The sequence below is a fragment of the Talpa europaea genome, assembly GCF_964194135.1.
Source record: "Talpa europaea genome assembly, chromosome: 11".
NCBI classification, from domain to species: Eukaryota; Metazoa; Chordata; class Mammalia; order Eulipotyphla; family Talpidae; genus Talpa; species Talpa europaea.
Genome location: NC_140078.1, coordinates 81796702 through 81817965, shown reverse-complemented (window position 1 = coordinate 81817965; position 21264 = coordinate 81796702). Strand labels below are relative to the sequence as shown.

At 44.1% G+C, this 21264-nt stretch overlaps 1 protein-coding gene across 1 annotated transcript in view; it reads left to right on the top strand.

Moving 5' to 3' along the window:
• Positions 1 to 552: 552 nt before the first annotated feature.
• GPD1L (glycerol-3-phosphate dehydrogenase 1 like) overlaps positions 553 to 21264 on the top strand; it is a gene marked incomplete at both ends in the record, with an annotated part of 41755 nt that continues 21043 nt past the window's right edge. The window contains 4 exons of the mRNA XM_084248015.1: positions 553 to 599; positions 12815 to 12992; positions 16937 to 17077; positions 18652 to 18790. Of these exons, the coding sequence (XP_084104141.1) occupies positions 553 to 599; positions 12815 to 12992; positions 16937 to 17077; positions 18652 to 18790 (505 nt within the window). The remainder of the gene's footprint in view (positions 600 to 12814; positions 12993 to 16936; positions 17078 to 18651; positions 18791 to 21264) is intronic.

The window sequence follows — 21264 nt, the reverse complement described above, 5'->3', positions numbered from 1 at the left end:
GGGAGCTCCTGGCTTCTCCTGTGTGTCAGTGGCTAAAAAGCCAGGTGTGAGGACTTCAAGTTGTGTGCCCAAGTCTCATAGTCCTTAAAGTCAACTTTAGATCCTCTCTGGACTCCAAATTGCAGCGTGGCAGCTCTTTCCGCGTGTGCAGAAGGATGTGAGTGGGTGGCCAGCCGGGCTTGACCTCTCAGCCGCGAGGGCGGTGCAACCTCCAGCGCGGCGAGCCCGGGGGACAGCCCTCCGCGTGGCCGCCGGCGCCGAGAACTACAACTCCCGCCATGCCCTGCGACAAGGGGGTGGGGCGATGTCAGCGCCGGGCCCGGGGCCGCCCCACCCGGGCGCCCGCGTGCGCAGTGGTTCTCGGGAGTGGCGGGGCGGGTCCTCCGGGCTGTCAGCGGCCGCCTGGAGCTCCCGGGCGGGGGTGGCGGCGTCCATTGGCTGAGAGGCGGGAGGGGGCGGGGCGCCCGCAGCCGCTGCGGGTTAGGCCGAGCCGGAGCGGGCAGGCGGCCGGCCTGGGGAGCTCGGGCGGTGCAGCTGCATTCCGTCCTGGCCATGGCAGCGGCGCCCCTGAAAGTGTGCATCGTGGGCTCGGGAAACTGGTGAGCGGCGGCGGGCAAGGGGCGCGGGCTCTGCCTCCCGGGCCGCCTGGGGTCGCGCGCCCCCGCCGCGGCGTGGGCACCGGCCACCGCGCGCAGGAGGCGGGGTGTGCAGCCCCGCGGCGGGGTGGGCACCGCGCGCCCGGCTTGGGCACCGCGCGCCCGGGGAGGCCGCGCGCAGGCACTGGCTCCGGAGGCCCCGGGCCGGCGTGCCCGCCCCGGGCTGCGCAGAGAGCGGGCACGGCGCGCCCGCGGGCACCTGTCTGCGCCTCGTCACCGCGCGGCGGGAGCGCGGGGGCCACCTGCTCGCCGCGCACGGGGGTTTTGCTCAACACCCCAAGGGCGGTCTCCATTTGGGGCCCATCGCCTGGTCCGGGATGGCAGGAGGCTCACGCGTTCTTGCTGTTGTTTCGGTATCAAGGAAAGCGAGACAGGGAGGGCTAAAGGGCGCTGCTGTTGCAGGTACGGGTCTCGCCCACGCTTGGATAGGGCGGGTGTCTTAGCTGCGATGTAACGGGAAAAAGTTCAAGTTCCAAGAGGGCTGCCTCCAGGGCTGTCAGGGGCTCTGGGAGTTCCCTGGGAAGATCTTTTGCGAAGCTTTGTGTCACCTCTAGGCTCTATTTTACTTGAATATTTATAAAGTACTTTGTGCCATGCGCTCTTCTGGGCACTTCATGGCAACTTTTGATGTCAGCTCTTTTAGTTCCTTTTATCAAACTTACACAGTGGGGTGCTCTGGGGTGGTGGGTGAATGTAGAGGAAAGGCGATGGGGGGGGCGGGCAGCAGCTGATATTTTTAGTTGTTTTTGCATTGCTGGGCACTGTTTTTCCCACATCGGGGACTGATACAAAATAGTTCAGAGTGCTGTTCTTTCAGTGCTCTTCTGTGTTTCAATGTTCTTCTGTGGCCTGACTCTCCTCACAGTCCAGGCCCCTAGGCATGCAGTTGGCTCTAGCTCTTTGGTCTTGATCTTACTCTTTAAGACTTGACCTAGAAAGGACTTCCGGGAGGAAACCTTATCTGATTCTATACTTTTCCATCCCAGCAATGTCAGTGACCTCTCCTTGTGCTTGTGTTACTGACCTCTGTTACTGAAGGGTAAAGATTTATTTGATGACCTGTTTCTACTGCTCCCACCCCAACTCTTGAGAACAGCATCTACTCTGGTGCCCAGCATGTGCTAGGTAAATACTAAGTGAAAACTAAGTTTAAAGAATGCAATTATATGTAATCAGGTGATATTTTGCCATTGTTTGAAAATCAAAAGGTGCTCCCCCAAAACACACAAAATAGTGAAACAGCCTACAAATACACCTGTACCTGCAGGGTACCTACTGGAGGAAAACTAGCGTTACCAGTTTGTTCTGTCTTTTCTGGAGGAATGCCATGCAAGTGACTGTTTACATATTTCTTTGTGTCTCTGCCCTGCAAATACTAGGATACTACACAGTTCTCTGTAAGCTCCTTTAGACTAACAACAGAAAGTTCTACATAACATTTAAGGCAATTGGTACCTATTGGCTGCAGAGCTTCCTGGACTTCAGCTTGGCTTTGCCAGATTTAATCCCAAGGTCACTTGAAAGAGATGTCAGCTGCCTAGTTGGCAATGGGACTGGAAAAGCACTCCTTTAGCACGTGTTCTTGTAGCATTGATATAGAACCACAGAGGGCAGCCTCTTTTCCTTATGTGCAAGGTACAAGAAGTAGCACAGGTTTGCCACACTGGATTGGCCAGGGAGCAAGAGTAGAGAAGTGAACCTCTCGCCCCCTTGGCTGGGATTTGGCTGTCTTTGCAGAGCTTCACTCTCATGTACTTGACTGTTTTCTTGGCCCACCCCAGACCAAGGAAATGGAATAGAACTTGGCTAGTGACAGTGGAGCACAGCAATTGAGAAATGTGCCGAAGATTTGGGCTGGCTGCCTGGCTCCATTAATTATGGGATTAGACAGGAACAGTTGTTGGCTTCACTGTCACTGCCTGGGTACAGAGCTGCTCTAGTCCTAGAGAGAGGATCACAAACTCTCCAGAGACATTCAGGAACTTAGGCATTGAAATCCGCATGGAGAAGCTCCACAGGGTCCTACCTGGTATTCAACCCTAATCAGTAGATATTGGAGTGTCTGCCCATGTGGATACTGTGGTCTTGCCAGGGACACGGATGTATCCTGCCTTTAAGGAACTTACCTTCACGTCAGCGATAGAGAAGAACTTGGAAGATAATTTCAAAAGAAATACAAAGTGGAATGAAATTAGACATTATACTTTAAGTAGTGTTTCTGAAAATGCAGTCCAAACACGACTTACCTCAGATTTATCACAGATGCTAGACTTGCTGAATCATATTCCCTGTAGGTGGGACAGATTTTTCACTTAAGGACTTTAGCCTCTTGCCAGACTTAAAACAGATTACTGAGAGATGGAGCAACCATTCCAGATACAGGTCTCACCTCAGGAATGTGAAGTTGCTTGAGCAATGTTTATACTTAGGACTCTGAAGTAGCTCAGAATGCTTATACAAATAAAGGTAGTGCCACATCTAAACCCAGAGTTAAAGGTCGCTATAATCCTCACCTCGAATGCCTCCCCATGGAAATGATCATCAGTTGCAATAGAGATGCCAGAAGACTGAAGTGAGCTGACCTGCCAGGGAGCCTCAGGCAGGAAGGACATGGAAAGAAAGTAAGCAGGTTGTGCAGTGCCCTGGCCCTGCCCTTTGGCACCCTTTTCCTCTAGAAAGTCCAAAAGAGGAGGTTGGAGGGGGCCCTTTTACTTCCCACTGAACACTGGGGTGCCGCCCACTATTGGAGACGCAAGGAGGTGCTTCCTCCCCTGCATGACCTTCCACGGCCCCAGTGACTCAGAAAAATAACAAAAAGCAAAACACAAAAGCTTCTGAAGTTCTCCCAAAGATGAATAGTTTCTTCACTACACCCTTGGGCCAGTCTCCCAATCACCCAGTGCAGGGTCCAGTTCTAGAACTAAAACCTCATGACTTGTTTACGTGCAGCCAAACTTCTGGGCTAGGGCACATATGTCTTAAATACATCCTAAAGTGTCTCAGGAGGCAGGGTAATGCAGTGATGGAAGGAGGGCTCAGATTCCCATTCCCCAGGATGGGTTTCCATCCTGGTTCCCTACTTGGCAACTCTGAAACCTTGAGCAAACTACTTCTCTTCAACAATCACTTTCTTATAATATCGGTACCTGCTATAGAGAATGATGGGTAAGATTAAATGAGATAATCTGGGGAGAGTACAAGGTAACTGGCACACTAAATCTCAGCTACTATATTATTATTAATATTAATGTTAATATTATTAATTTCACCATCCTTGATCAGCACCTTTAAGTCACACATTGGGCTCAGTTGGACTTTGGCCAAGGAGTAGAGTCAGAAAAGGGAGAGAAAATAGAAGACAAAGAGCACAGCTGATATGCAGCTGGAAGAGTTTTGGAGGTTGTTTCTCTGTCACCCTTGTTGTCCTTATCCCCCACAGCTTGACTCCTGAGACTGAAAGTCAGGAGAGCTTCGACCTAGTCTGCACTGATGGCCTAAGCTGGCCCTGAGCGACCCTGTCTTTTTTGATCTGCTGCATCCTGTGCTGCTCCACCTTTGTCACTGTTTAGTCTGTGCCTCCCAGTTTCTGTGGTGATTCTTGTCTTCCACCCACATGGGGAGCTCAAAAACAGTTGGAGTGTCTGTAAATTAGCACCTTGAGGTCAGAAATAAAACCTTTCTCTGTCAACATACACCTCTGCTCTGGAGGCTGGAGGGAGAGATTAATGATAGGATAGGTTAATACTGAACTGTGACAAGATCCAAAGTTTCGTCATGAACGGGGGTGAGGAGGTTTATACAATTAACAAGAATAATCTGATACCTAGTCTCTTTTTCATCACTCCCCGGAGTAAAAAAAAAAAATCACAGCTCATACTATGCTGCAGAGTAGTCAGAAACTCTCAGGCCTAACCTCTTAACCTTCTTTCCTGTCTTCCATTATTCTCCATTTTTCCCCTCCTTTGGGAGAGATATACCAGTGATGACCACATTCTGTGGGTTATCTGCATTATTTCACTTAAATTTTATAGCAACTCTGTGTGCTGTTATTCTCTCTATTTTATTTTTTTAATTTTTACATTATATTTAATTTAACCCAGTATTTCCAAAATATTACCATTTCAGCATGACATTAATATAAAAATAGTTGTGACATGTTTTACATTATTTTTTCCTATTAAGTCTCCTAAATCTGTTTTGTATTGTACACTTATAGCACATTTCAATTCAGAGAGCCAATAACCCTCATATTGGACAATGCATATTCAAATGCTGAGAGAATTTTTTTTTCACTTTCTTTTAAAACATGCATTTATAATCATTACAGATTATCTGGAAAGTATAGGAATATTAAAATGTCATGCATATTTTCAACACCCAAATATAAATACTATTGACACTGTATCTACTTTTAGTATTATATATTAATAATCCCACTTGAGAAATGGTTGAGAGAGAATTTTGAGGCAATTAGCTGGTATTCTCTCCATCTGAGATGACAAAACCGATTTAGAGAAGACTTTTCAAGCTCAGTGGTCAAAGAGGTAAAGTTGACTGAAGCCCAGATCCCCTTAACGCCAATGTCCATGAGTCTTTAAATTATTATTTCCAGTGAGAAGCATACTTTTACCTGAAGGATATATCTCATTGTCATAAAAATACTAAATATCCACTCTCCCAACAAAAATCCAATAAAACAGTAAACAGTATACTACTTAGGAAAACTCAAATTGAAACGAGGCCTTAAAAATCGGTTGTTTCCCTCTGATGGAGACACCCTTTCTCTTGGAGACTTAACAGGTGATCAAAGTTAACTATTTTTAAGGCAACTAATCTTCTTAACATTAATGTAACAGACTAATTGTGAAAAATCTTACATTTGAGCAAGAAAAATGATCGCCTTCAACTTCCACCCATTAATCTCAGAACAAGACCTGGGTGAGCTCATTCTTTTCCAAGATACTTCCCTTTGGACATAAAAGTGACAAGTCCACTAAATCTCCTCTGTGACTGGCCTAGTAGTATCCCCAAGTGTGGGGGCAAACAGCTTCCAGGGCCTTCACCATCTAAGTCACCCTTCTCTTTTCTCTCTCTTCCCTTTATCCCTCACCCCCCAGTCTTGGTGATGTCAAGAACTAAGCGCCTCCCCGGTGGCGCAGCGCTTGAGTGCTGGGTTGCGAAGCTGCCCGCAGCCTCTGCAGCGCCACTTCAATCCCCGGCCGGCGGGCGAAGGTCCCACATGGCGCGCAGACCTCTCCTGCTGCCTGCAGCTCCCCTCAGCAGTGTACTTTGTCGGTCTGCCTGCTCTGCTCCCAGCTCTGGCTCTGGTGAAATCTCTCACCCTCCCGCAGTTCTGACTGTACTCGGTGCTTTTATAAATAAATAAATAACTGCTTAAAAAAACAAACAAAAAAACAAAAAAACTAAACTCCACAGCCAGAAGTCTGCTGGGTTCCCTTGAGGTTAAGCCAATGGTCCTGTGCCATCCTTCTACTTTGGGGGCACAGTCCTTCCCACAGTTGGGAGCTGGGAACTGAATCAGTCACCTATGGCTGCCTAACTGTCTTCCCCAGGACTTAATAACATCAAACAGCAGTCATTTTTTTTTTTTTTTTTTTTTTGGCTCGTGATCCTAGGACCCACAAATTGGGGCTGACAAAGCAGGGAGGGACCTCTGCTGCTCTGGGGTCTTATCAGGTTGGGTCAGTTGGTTGGCTGGGACTCTCAGGCCTAGATGACCACTTTCACTGGTCAGACAGTGGGCAGGCTGCAGGCAGGCTGTTAGGAGTGACCAGGCTCCATGTCTCCCATTCCTCAGAAGGCTAGTTCAGGTTTTTTTCATGTGTTAACTGGATTCCAACAACAGCAAGAGAGAGCGCATACATGTTCCACCTGTAAGTGGAGTCCTATAGTATATGTCTTCTTGTGACTGGCTATTTCACTCAGTTACATAGCTTCAAGGTTCATATATTTTGTAGCATGTGTCAGGAGTTTCCTTCCTTCTTAAAGTTGAATAATATTCCATTGTGTATGTGCACCACATTTTGTTTATCCATTCACCTATCAGTGGACATTTGTGTTGCTTCCGCCCTGTATCTATCATGAATATGGGTATGCAAATACTGCTTGAGTCCCTGCTTTCATTTTTTTCCGGATGCTTACCCTGAAGTGGAATTGTTGATTCATACAGTAATTCTGCTTTTAGTTTTTTGAGGAACCACTGTATCATTTTCCAGACGGTGATACATTCCTACTAGCAGTGCACATGGCTTCCAATTTCTTTCCATCTTCCAAACACTTTCTATCTTCTGTTTGGGGTGTGTGTGTTTCTCTGTGTGTGTATATATATATATATATATGTATATATACATATATTCATATTCATCCTACCAGGTGTGAGGTTGTATGTATTTTGTCAATGGCATATGATCATATGGCATGTACATTTTTGCATCCTGAATTTTGTTAAATATAACATCCTATCTTAAGCTTTTTCCTCTGTAGTTTGAACGTTGATAGACTAGAAAGGCTTTTCTCAACCCCTTCCTTCCCCTCCTTATTTTATGTGAAGTTGTTCACATTGATCTTTTCCTCTGTGCTTTTCGCCTTTGATTTTAAGCTTAGAAAGTTTCCTTACCCAGAGATCAAATAAACAGTCACCAAACTGAATCTATTTTTAAAATACTTCATTTTTCACATTTGCATCTAATACACTGGCATTTGATTATACTGTGAAAGCCCTTTAACTGCAAAGAATTACACAAAATGTTTTTTTTTTTTTTTTTTTTTTTACTATAAAACTTCAGTGTTTATTAAAGAATAAATTTGTAGTTACAAGTAGATCAGCACTTTACCCATAACTTCTATTATGGAGAAGCAAATATTTTGGAAAGACTAAAGGATTTCTGGATTTCTACTGGATTCCAGCTGGATTTTTACTCTGGTTTATCCCTTTCTAACCATATGGCCTTAGGCAAGTTACTCCATTACTCTGGGCCTCTATGTTCTTATCTATAAATTGGGAAAATAATGCCCATCTCAGGGAAGCAAGTGTAAAAAAACATAAGATAGGAAAGTCCTAGCATAAAATAGAGCATAATTTATGATTATTCCTTTCATTCCACTTCAGAAGTTCATCCATCATCTTACATCCCTCCAGTACTAGGCTCTCTCAGTGCTTCCCTGGGATTCTTATTCTGATCCATTATAGAACAGCCTTGATTGTTAGAGAGTTAGATTTTTATGTTTTACTGAATTACACAAAATGTTAACAGTTCTCCCTGGGTGGGGAGATTATTCATAATTGGTTTTTTTTTTTTTCTTCTTTCATGTATTGCTTTTGTGAATACAAAATGTAAATGTTATTTAAACCAAAATTAACTGCCCTCTTCCCTTGTACACACAGTTAGGATCAGCCCTGGGAGAGATAACTTGGGAGACCTGGAGCATGGAGAATCTGCTGGACTCCTTGGCTAATTCTCTTCCCTAAGCCTTACCTGCCCCCCTGATAAAAAGAGAAATGGGCTGTAGAGTCTTTTTCTGACCCAATGAAAGCACGTGGGCCAATGGAATGCTTTAGAGTTCAGCCTGGCTTTATAGCTATTCCTTAGCTGATATGGTGCAGCACTGGCTTGAATAAAATATGACACCTTTTTAGAAGGGAAGGGGAGAGAAGGCCATGGACAGAGAGTGCAGGGGGAAGGGGCTTGCCAAGCAAAAAGTGGTGTCTGTCCAGCTGGGATCCAGGGAGGGAGAAGTGAGTGGTGAAGACTTAGCCTGGGTGTGAGTCTCTGTTCTTCCATTAACCAACCACCTGTGTGGGTGCTGGGCTGCAGTTTCTTCATGTTAAAATGGGGCTCAATAGTATCTGCCTCAGGTTGCTGAGACTTAAAAGGCATAATCTAGGTTATTTAAAATAATGTTACTCGTAGAAAAATCACATAGCAATTTATAAATGTAGCAAATCAATACTTTGTACACCTTAAACTTACACAATGTTATACATCAATTACATTTCAGTAGAAACACATTAAAAAAACAATGCCTGGCACCTGGTCACCAGTAAATCAATGCTCTTTCTGCCATCCCTGCTCCTTCTCAACTCTTCCTCCATCCCTGCCTCATCTTCTTCACCTCCCTCCCATGCACTCCTCATGTCCTCTTGCCTCCGCTTCCTCTGCTCCTAATGTCACCCAATCCTCCTCCTTCATTCTCTCCTCTGTCCTTTACTCTGTCCCTCTACCTTCTCCTGTTCCTGCCTCATTTTTCAGTTCCTGTCTCCCTTCAAAAGTGTCAGCTTGGGCCTCCCCGGTGGCGCAGCGGTTGAGCGCTGGGTTGCGAAGCTGCCCGCAGCCTCTGCAGCACCGGTTCTATCCCTGGCTGCTCCCCGGCCACCAGAGGAGGGTCCCACATGGTGCGCAGACCTCTCCTGCCGCCCGCTGCTCCCCTCAGCAGTGTACTTTGGTCCTTCTGCCTACTCTGCTCCCCACTCTGGCTCTGGTGAATTCTCTCACCCTCCTGCACTTCTGACTGTACCCAGTGCTTGTATAAATAAATAAATAAATTTTAAAAAAAAGTGTCAGCTCTAGGCAAAAGCAGTCTCCTCCACTGTTGCTCCTGCATCTTCGCTCCAGGGACCCCAGTCTCTGCCTGGAAGCCCCCCCGCACGCACACAGACACAGAATAAGGCCCACTCAGTCTTTATAGTTGCACTCTAGTGATACTTCTCAGCTCTCCCTGGCCAACGTGATGTCTGCCAACTATCTCTGGTTCACCTGCTTAGCCATCTTGGTCACTGTGGTATAGTTACACCTCGCCTGTTTGCTGGGGCAGCATCAGTCTCCATTTACAAGTCTCCAAGCTCCAGGAGGGCAGGGACTAACGTCCCACACAATATCTGCACTTCTTATGTGTTAACCAATTTTTTAAGTGTACAGGGTGGAATTGTTAACTATTAACACTATGTTGCACAGAGGTCTCTAGAACTTGTCCCTCCTGAGTGTCTAAAACTTTATCCATTGTACCCCCCTTTCACTATCCCCTGGAAACCACCATTTTGTTTTTTGCTTCTATGAGCTTGACTATTTGAGATACTTCATTTATGTGGAATTGTGCAGAATAAGCCAAATACACTTAATGTCCTTAATGTCCTTATTTCACTTAATGTCCTCCTGGATCATTTGTGGTGACATATGGCAGAAATTGCTGAATAAGATTCCACTCTATGTTTGTGCACATTTTTATCCATTCATTTGTTGATGGACATTTGGGTTATCTATGATTTGGCGATTGTGAATTATACTGCAGAAAACATGGGAAGGCTAGGACTTCCAGTACTGTGATGAATAGAACTAATGAGAGTGGGCATTCTGTTCTTGTTCCTGATCTTAGAGGAAAAGCTTTCAGTTTTTTACCTATTTATATGTTAGTGGTAGGCTTGTCATACATCCTTTATTATGTTAAGGTGAATCACACTTTTGGAGGTTATAGATGACACAGAAAAAAGTAGACAGCAAAGAAAATACCAGTTCAACATGGAAATTGTACTAAAGATTTTTTTTTAATTGTACTAAAGATTAAAACAAAACAAAATATAGGGCGTTAAGTCCTGACCTCAAAAAAGAAAAATTATTATAAAAGTTGTCTAGGAAAAAAACAAGACTAGACCTTGTAGCCACTAGACAATTTTTACTCCTCTCCTTGCTAAATTTGTCTTTGAATTTCATGCTTCTTCCCTTAATCTTGATTAATCCTCTCCCCATTTCCAATCTCTGAGCGACAGATCCAACTGCTTGGCCCCAAATTACATGGAGTTACCTCTGCTTGCCTCAAAGTTAACTGTATAGATGTCTTCCTTAGCTTTTGCTGCAAACAGCTTACTGTCCTCAAACTCAGCTGCTTAAAAATCATGTATTGTCTCTGAGTCTGTGGATTAGCAAAGAGTGAATTTCCTTTTCTCTGTTGTATTACCAGTATCTAGCGCAATGCATTAAACTCAATTGGCTTTCAACAAACATTTGATAACAGATAAATAAGTGAGTGAATAATTCACTGAAATTATTAATGAAAACAGAGTGAAGTCCTGATGATCTCACATGAGTAGATAATGTAGCTAGACTTTCCCTTATTTTAACATGTCATTTTAAGCCCCATGAGTAGATAATATAGCTGGAGTTTCCCTTATTTTGACATGTCATTTTAAGCCCCTTTGTATTCCAGGGGTTGTAAAAACATGTTCAGGCAGGCTGAGTTCTGAACAATTCCAACTTCCATTTACATGTTCACAACTAACTCATTTCAGCAAATACTACAGATTTGCCTCTGGTTGCAAATGCTTAACATCCTCAGAAAGCTGCTTTAAAGGGAGAGGCAAGTGTATTCCCAGAAGATCTTGGGGTTTCATGATTCTGGCATATTTTTGCATTTGATTTACTAGATTTAGATTCTTAGCCTTCCTCTCAATTTGCTCAGAATCACACTTGCCCTCTTTGACCTTGTGATTATATTTAACACTGGGGGAACACTTTGAGCTGGGGCTGTTATCTCCCTGTAAGTACAACTGTGAGCAGCAGTTTCCAATATTGGAATAAAGGTGGTAGTGATACCAGGGAGATTCCTGACCTCTTTTCTACAAAGTGGCAGGAGAATCAGATTAATGGCTATTTAGCTAATAAGCTGTCCTGCTGCAAAGACTCAGAACCTCACAAGGAAAGCCACAGAGCTTTGCTATTTCCAGCTATTCTTTTGTGAAGAAGGAGGACATCCAAATTCTAGATCATCACTCAGAGCAGTTGTTTTCCACCCTGGCTGCACATTTGTTCCTAGCTTTGAAAACCACTGATGCCTGATCCCACTGAAGAAACCACTGATTCCTTTAGTATGAGTGTTGCCTGGGAATCAGGAATTTTAAATCTCTCAGGTAGTTCTAATGTACAGTCAAAGTGGAGACCCACTAGCCCAGTTTATCCGTCTATATTCATATTATTTGGATGTTCCTGGTTGTAAAGCACAAAGTTTTGTATGCTGGGATGAGCTGGAGCTGAGTTAGAAGAACTGATGTTTATCAGAGAGTCAGGGTAAACATTCCAGTATGTTCCTCTGTATCAGCTTGGTGCTCCTGCCCCCTTTTCTGTCATCACCCCCTAACCCTATACCATTGCACCTCACTTCTAATTGTTAGAAGAAGTAACAAATGCCCTAATACTTGAATTCTCAAGGTGCCCTTTACCACATTCTTTCTTTAGCGCCTCACATGGGGTGGGGTTGGGGGGGGAGATTGTGTGAGGAACAAGCTATTTCTCTGTTCAGAGTCCTGCAGGAGAAGCTGATTGGCTCAGCTGGATCAGGTGCCTCCCCTCTCCACCCCCAACCCCCATCTCCTCCCTCCCTCAGTCAGCTGGTTGTGGCCTGTTATGTACTGAGCACATCTGTGAGGGCAGCACAGGTGCCCTGGTGACCAGGAACACTTCTGCCCATGCGTGATGGGGAGGATGAGTGGAGTTCCTTCTCTTCCCTGTAGGAAAGCCTGCGAGAGACTGGCCTGCTGCTACAATGTGTTGGTGAAGAGCTATGCAGAAAAAAGGGAGCTGGGAGAGGAGAGATTGGGTGGATGTGGGGGAATGGGCGGGGACCCAATGCTCAAGACAGTGGGACCCTATGCCCTTAGGCTGCTCCTTATCTGGCATCAACAGGGGTCTTTTTCCTTTCCATTATCGGTCCACCTTGGACCTGTTGGGCTGATCAGAAGTGTATTCTAGGGTAGCGACATGTTCACTGCACAGATTTGAAATAATAGTCTCGTTGCCTTGGAAGCTAAGAGAACTCTCTAGTGTCATTTTCATGCCATTTTGTGGGTGAATTTCTCTTCTGCCTGTGATTCTCTCTTCCAAGATAGGTTGATGCTTACTAGTTTCAAGGGTGGTGCTTTTTGACCTTGAGCCAGATTCAGGGGCTTTCTTGATCACCAGGGGTGGTGTTTTCTGGTGAAAACAACTACATTTCCAATGGTTTGTGATTGATATGACATCACTTATTAAATACGCTTAGTGCTTGAATCAGAATCAGAACACAAATCTTCTGAATGATATTGCAAGATTTTTTTTTTTCTTTTACCCAAGTGAGTTTAATTTTCTTTTTCTTTTCCACTGTTTCTTTTTTAGGGGTTCAGCTGTTGCAAAAATAATTGGTAATAATGTCAAGCAGCTTAAGAAGTTTGCCTCCACAGTCAAGATGTGGGTCTTTGAAGAAACAGTGAATGGGAGAAAACTGACGGACATCATAAATAATGACCATGAAAATGTGAAATATCTCCCTGGACACAAGCTGCCTGAAAATGTGGTAAGGCTTTGCAATGAAAAGTACATTTGGTAAATCCTGAAAGTTTTGTTCTGCTGCGAAAGCACTGGAACTTGGGGAAATTGGAAAGTGACTTCCTTTTCCCCTGGTGCTTTATTCTACCAAGTTGTTTGCTTGGTTGGTTTTGAATTTTTTTACTCTGGAAATGGGCTTTGTATTAACTTTTTAGGGCTGCTACAACAAAGCATCACAGGTCAAGTAACTTAAATGACAGAAATTAATTTTCTCACAATTCTGGAGGCTCACAGTCCAAGATTCAAGTGTCAGCCAAATTAGGTTCTTCTGTGGCCTCTCTCCCTGGCTTGTCAGTGGCCCTCTACTTCCTGTGTCTGTGGATGGTCTCCCTGATGTCCTCTTCAATGAGCATTGGTCCTATTTTATTGGGGCTACTCTAGTGGCCTCATTTAATTTCATGACCTCTTTGAAGACCCCATCTGCAAATAGTCATATTCCAGGGTACTGGGATTAGAATTTCAATATGTTGGTGGTAGGGACACAGTTCAATCGGTGGGTTGGCCACTTCAAAGCTGGAGTTGACCTTGCCTTTGCTTTCTTGTATCCCCATGTGGCTCTGATATTTCGAAGTACATGGGCTTAGTTGTACTCACTAGAACAGCTAATACACTGGGTCTGTGATTAAAACAGGGTCAAGGCCTAAATTACAGGAGACAGGAGAAAATGGAAAATTATAAGACAGCTAAAAATTCAAGCTTATTAGGTCTGGGAGGAAAGATATAGGTTATTGCCTGGCCTTATTCTAGTGACTTGTGGGGAAGAGAAAATGAGTGTGGGGAATGAGAAGGATGTACCTGCCACTTGTCTGAGTGGAATTTATGAACTTCTGTTGCCGGATTCATTCCTCAGTGGCTTTCTCTAATCGTCTGGAAACCAGACCACTGTGACTGCCTGATCCCTATGGTTAGCCAGAGAAACTCATCTCCTTTGTTAATAAAATACCTGTCACTATTTATATTCGCTCACCAAATGTTTATGAGCATGTACAGTACCTGCAAAGCCCAGTGCTGGTGCTTGGACCACAAAGAGGAGTAAGATTATGGTGCTTCCCCCAAGGAGTCCAACAGGAGAGACAGATGTGTAAACTGAAAAATGCAGGATATTTGGAGATTCAAAGACCTTGCTTAGTGAAGATTTTTGTTTGTTTTTGGTTCTGGTGTTCACCAGTGTCAAGCATTCTACTAAGTAGCTTGGACATATTGTCTCATTTAATCCCATCAGTAACCCTCTTAGATGGAGGCTATGAGTTTTCCTATCAAGACAATGATTCTGAATTTACAGGGGAAGAGATCACAGTTTGGAGAGGTTGATAAGCTTGTTAGATTTCACAAAGCTGGAGACTAGAGTTCAATTCCTGGTAGATTCATTCCTGAGCCTGGGTTTATAATCAACGCATTGTCCATGAAATATAGTTGTCACTGCCTATCATCTTTCTCTTCTGAGCCCTACCAGCTCTTGTTTTAAAAAGGCTTTACTGAGATAAAATTCACAGACCCTACAATTCACTCATGTAAGGCCTACATTTCAGTAGCTTCTGGAATTTTCACAACATTGTGCAACCATCATTATAATCAATGTTAGACTATTTTCATCACCCTAAAAGAGACCTCATGCCCTTGAATGGTAACTTCCTATTTTCTCTGCCCTGCTCCTCCCCCACGGAGCTACTCATCTACTTTCTGTCTCTTCAGCCATGCCTATTCTGGACATTTCATATACATGGCGCCACATATAATCTGCTGTCTTCTGGGGCTGGCTTCTTTGACTTAACACAGTCCCAAGGTTCATCCATGGTGTAGCATGAATCAGAACTTCATTTCTTCTTATGGCTAAATAACATTTTATTTTATGGGTCTACTGTATTTTGGTTAGCCACTCATCGTTTGATGGAAGCCTGAATTGTTTCCACACTGTTGCTGTTACTAATAATACTGCTGTGAGCATGTGTGTACAACGTTTTATATAAACACTTTTTTATTGAGGTAACTTAAGTTTAAAGCCCTGTACAAGTTCCAGGAGTACATTTTCTCACCCTGCCTACCACCTAATGTATGAGCATTTTCAATTTTTTGAGTATAGATGGCAGTTCTGTGTTTAACTCTTGAAGAACTGTCCAACTCTCTTCCAAAGCAGCTGCACCATTTTCCATTCCTATCATCATCCTTACCAGTATTTGTCCCTACCTACTTTTGAGCCTACCTTTCTGTAGTGGGTAAAGTGCTATTTCACTATGGTTTTGATTTTCATTTGCCTGATGGCTGTTCTTGTTGAGCATCTTTTCATGTGTTTGTTGGACATGTGTTTATCTTCCTGGGAGAAACGTGTATCCAAATCCTTGCCCATCTAAAAAAAAATTTATTACTTGTGTTTTTAATAAGTTGATTTTCTCCAGTACTATGGGTCTTCACTTTTGAAGGGAATCATTTCCTTGATGATATCCTTTGAAGCATAAATGTTTTAAAATTTGAGGTCCAATTTTTATTTTTCTTCTTACTAATTCTCTGCATTCGGCGTCTTGCGTAGGCCTGCCTTCACTGATGTTTCCTCAGCCCCTAGAATAGTGACTGGTATTATTTGTGCTCTGAATGAGTCCAGGGACCATGGAAATGGTGAAGAGAAAGCTGGGGGAGGGGAGGGGAAGTGTTTTCTCCATGCTGTAGGTGGAATCCTATGGAATATAACATTACACCAAGACAGTTTCTATTGGTTGTGGGGTTGTGATCATATCTACAAATTTGGCTGAAATGCTTCTGAAAATTAGAACATCAGTTCAGTGAGAAGCCTCAAAGTTAACTCTTCCTTCCCTGGGTTTAGCTTTTTGATTTTCATTGGGGTAATTTTCCCTGGTGCTTTTCAAAATTTCACATCCCACAGAATCGCGTGGAGAACTGAACAGGGATCACTGCATCCACCCTCAGAGTTTCTGATTCATCAGATCTCCAGTGGAGCCTATACATTTGCCTTTCTGACAAGTTCCCAGGTGATGATGAGACTGTTAGCACAGGAACCACTGTCAACCCAAAAGTTAAATAAAGGTTTAATATTTTTGTGTCCTCCGGAGGGGCCCTCTCCTCTGCCCAGGGGTGCGCGGCTTTCCCTTGCCCATGTTACATTTAAAACCCATCTGTGTTACTCATATGGAGGAAAGAAAACATCATAAGAGTTGATATGTACTGAGTGTTTTCCAGACACGGTTCTGTGTTATTCCTTCTCACAGCAGCGCTCCCAGAAGGCTTGTGACTTGTCAGAAAGCATCAGTGTGGGGCTGTTACAGACATGCAAGCAGGGTGGAGGGAACCAGCAGGACTTGGGGGAGTGCCCAGAAGTGAGCCACAGCAGGAAGCCATTACTACTCCCAAAAAGGCAAGGGGACAGAACCGTTTCACCAAACCCGCCTGAGGGAGCTTGGAGGCTTGGGCTGTCTCTCAGGAACTTCACTCTGCAGCTGTAGAGTGAAGTCAAGTCTTTCCTCCCACCCTTGGCTCTCCTGACAGTGGCCCCCAGTGACTGAAGCCCCCCTGATGGCGGGCAGAGAACAAGGGTGCCCAGAAGAGCTCAGTGGAGAGCAGCCTCCCTGGGGAACAAAGTTGGGGCTAAGAACGGCAGAAAATGGAGTGAGTGTTGGGGAGTGGTTGAGCACAACAGAGAACAAGCCACATAGTATTCCCATGATTCCCTTTTACAGATAAGGAAACTGAGAGGCATGGAGAGGGTAAGTCATTGCCCAGGTGGCCAGTAGCAGAGGCAGGACTTCAGGGCTGGAGCCACATGTCCTGAATGGGGAAGGAAAGGCACATGCCACAGTGGCCTGTACGTCTGTCTGCCCAGGGCTCTGCACTTAGCGTCTGGTGAATTGTCGGGGCATGGGTGTATTTGGGAGAGGGGTAAGTTTCCACCTCGCGCCTTTGCAGGTCGCTGTCCCAAACCTCAGTGAGGCTGTGCAGGATGCAGACCTGCTGGTGTTTGTCATCCCCCACCAGTTCATCCACAGAATCTGCGATGAGATCACCGGCAGAGTGCCCAAGAAAGCGCTGGGAATCACTCTCATTAAGGTAACCTGTGAGCATGCCGGCTGGGAGAACAGCACCAGCTATTGGTTACTGGGAAAAAATTCCATTTCCTCTCACTTTCATCTGTTGGGAATATGGAACTGGAGAGGAGGTTGTGGCAGTTGTTTTGTTGTTTTAAAATGTGCCGGGAGAGTAATCAAAATCCAGCAGGCCTGGCTTATCTCAGATTTAGGAGGGGCAGAAGGGGAGTAGTGGTGATAGGAGTGTGGACTCTTCCTGATGAATCTTGCTGTCAGAAAGAACCTTCCCTCCAGTGCCTGAGTCTTAGCCTGTGATCTGGAAATCACCAGTGGTTGGCATTAACTGGGGAATTAATTAATTAATTAACTAGATAAACCCTAAAGAGGGAGTTTTGAGCCAGAAGTCTATGACCCACCTCCAGAAATCCATAGACAAAATTCCGAAGTGTGCACTTAAATGTGCAGGTGGGGTGGGGAAAAGATTCCATTTTCATTCATTTTAACCTCTAGCTGAAATGAACATTTCCTTCATGCCACATGTATAAATTCAGGCCACAACCCCTCTGGAGGTTCAGTGAAATCTGAACCTTACTCAGATTTCATTATTCATTTCAAGATCTGTGACCCTGTTGTTAGTAGAAATCACAAATATTTTCAGGTCACTTTACAACGGATTCAAATCTCTCAAGGTATCACTTATCCTTATCATGACCTTGAAATTATGGTAATTATGAGATCTCTTTCTAATTGCATTAACAAACAGCATGTTACTCTACCACAGCTTTTTTTTTTTTAATTTTGATAATTTATTTCAACTGGTTTCCTGGGTAATCTTATATATTTTGATTTATGCATATGAAATTCTAAGAATGATACCATAAACTTCACCAGACTGCCAGGGATATCATAAAAAAAATTAAGAACCCTTGCAAGAGATCCTATTTCAGAACATTCATAGATGAATGTTTATAAAAGCAAGCTGGAGCAACCCAAATATCAATCAGCAATAGAATTGGTAATTAAAGGTGAACTATTGAAATACTACACGGTAGTGAACAGGAATGACCCAGAACATTCATACACGGTAGTGAACAGGAATGACCCAGAACATTCATAGTAGCTACATCTCCAAATTAATAATGTTGCACAAAATAGCACATCACACATATATGGTATAATTCCATTTTTAGGTTTTCAAAAACAGACATAATGACATATATTGTTACACCCAGCAAAATGGTCAAGAAAAGCAAGACCTACTACATTCAGAACATTAGTTCACCCTAGTGGGGAACTCGGGGAGGGTGGAAGAAGAGGATGAACTTTGGTAGAGACACACGGGGGACCTCAGTGGTATCGGTCATGTTCTGTTTCTCAACCTGGGTACTTACGTGCTTTTGGTGAGTGCTTGTTCGTATTACCATTTCATTTTAGTTTTTGCTTAAATAGTACATGCAGTCTGTGTTTACTCTGGTGTGAGAGATTTCAAGTTGTGTGTGCCAGTGAATGTCTGAATCTAGAATACTGATAAAGAACCATCTCATGCCTCTTTCATTTGGTGGGGTGTGTTCCCCTAACTTCTTGACATCCTTACAGGGCATAGACGAGGGCCCCGAGGGGCTGAAACTCATTTCTGACATCATCCGGGAGAAGATGGGCATTGACATCAGTGTGCTGATGGGAGCCAACATCGCTGGCGAGGTGGCTGCGGAGAAGTTCTGTGAGACCACCATCGGTGAGCGCGGCGGGGCTTGGGCGCCTGGACAATGGATGTGCCAATATGTACATTTTCCATTACCAGCATTTTATAGTGGATTCTTCCCTGCTCCCTTAACATTCCTGGGTGGACACTGAGTGGGGTGGGAATTTTATATGAGGAGGCCATTCTGTGAAATTCATCTGTTTCAACAACCTCCAGAATGAAAGTAAAGCCAAGGAGGCCATTTCACCTAATACTGACCTAATGACCTGATGATGAATCAATCAGCAGGATTTAATGCAAACAAACAAGATTACCTGTACCAAGAAGTGTGCACATCCATGGTGGGACTCTTCTGCCTTAGGCTCACAAATGTCAGTATTTGAATCTTCACTGGAGTCCGGTGAGATCTAAACACTGATGAGAATAATCCCCATAATGAGGTGAAGAAGCCTAGACTCAGTTACCCACACCAGGGTCACAAGCTAACAACCAACGCTGGCGTGAATGTGGGTCCCGTTTCCTGAAGTAGACAATCCTTTATACTCTTACACAACATGGGTGTTGTGAACACTTTTGTGTCTTTTCAGAGGACTTTGAGAATTCTCAAGTGCCAATGTACCATATTAAAAATTGTCAGAGAATGGGCCTCCCCGGTGGCGCAGCGGTTGAGCGCTGGGTTGCGAAGCTGCCCGCGGCCTCTGCGGGCGCCGGTTCGATCCCCCGGCTGCTCTCTGGCCACCGGAGGAGGGTCCCACATGGCCCGCAGACCTCTCCTGCCGCCCGCTGCTCCCCTCAGCAGTGTACTTCGGTCCTTCTGCCTGCTCTGCTCCCCGCTCTGGTTCTGGTGAATTCTCTCACCCTCCCGTGCTTCTGACTGTACCCAGTGCATGTATAAACAAAAAAAAAAAAAAAAAAAAATTGTCAGAGAAGAGGATTATTGTATTTGCAGGTGCCTTGCACAGTTTAAGTGTATTTACCAATTCAGGACTTACTTCCACCCTTGACAAACACTCGAGCACTGGGAATCCTTTCTCCTTGACAGCTTTTCAAAAGGAAACTCTGAAAGAGGTCAGGCCCTCTTAACATGAGATAGATGGGAATAGGTAGCTTATACATGCCTGCAGGTTAAAGCATTTTTCCTTTTTTCTCCATTATTTTTAATTGCATAGTTATTACTTCATTATTGTTGAAAATTGAGATCATCAAAAGAAAACTTTTTTTATTCATTTCATTTTTCTATTTGTATAAACTATGTTGTTAAGTTATATACCGCTTTGTAATCATTTTATTTAATATACAGCAAACAACTTCTAATAGTCTTCATAGCATAATAGCCCATCAACAGTTCCATATCTCGGCACTTAAAACTCTCTTTTGAGAAATAATGTTTTTGGAGAGGCACCACAAATAATATAAAGAAAACAGAATGTCTATAATACTGTTGTCCAGATTGACAACAGTACCTGTGATATCGGCACAGGTAAGAAAATGCAAGCAGTGTGAGAGGTATAAAATTAGACTTAAATTGGCATCTCCCACCGATTCCCTCTTCCCAAGGGTCACTGTTAGCTTCTAAGTATCCTCCTAGAAAAAAGTATTTACATGTATGTACTAGTCCATATCACAGTTTTTATTTTTCACAATTGAGCATTTTAGCCATCTGTGATTTTAATGCAGCCCATGAAGTTATGTAATTTTATTGTTTAAAAAAAATTAGCTAGTGGTTCCAACTCAATCCTGTTTGCCAGGAATCAGTTGGCAATCAGTTCTGTCAGCCGGTGATTTGTTATTACAAGTATCCTGTAAGGCTGAGTTTCACCTCTAATCTTGAATTAAACCTTGCATGTACCTCTAGGCTTTAAGGAGGGTTTTTACCTGCCTCTAGCCCTATTTGTCCTGGGAAAGTTTCTGGCCAGGTGCATTAGGCTTTTTGTTTTGGGAAAAGAAAAATGTACAGAAGCTGCTTCTGCCCTCTGGCTCCTGTTGATCCATTGCTTTCTCTGTGGGTTGGGCTGTGGTTGGCAAGGGTGACCTGGATTAAACAAAACACTGAAAGGTTTAACATGAAGGTGATCTTTTCTAAATTGCTATTTCACCTGAATTTAATCATGGGGAAACACCAGACAAGCCCAAAGTAAAGGACATGTTGCAAAACAACCTGCCGGTGCTTTTCAAATATGTCAATGTCATGAATGGCTAAGGGAGTGCCCCTGATGAAAGAGACTAAGAGGGCATGACTGCTAAATGCAGTCAAGATCCTGTACTGGATCCTGGGTTGGAGGAAGGAAGGGTGCCATGCAAGATGATATTGGGGTGATTGGTGAGGTCTGAGTACGGATCGTTAGATAATTGTATCAACATTAAATGTCCTGTATTTGATAACTGTACTGTGGTTATCCAGATTACCTCTCTAGATGACATTAGCAATCAGCTGAATTTTATTATGATAGATTCAAGAATCTTAACCTACTTGGGTCTTATGTGGAGGAAGAAGGAAAAATGGCATT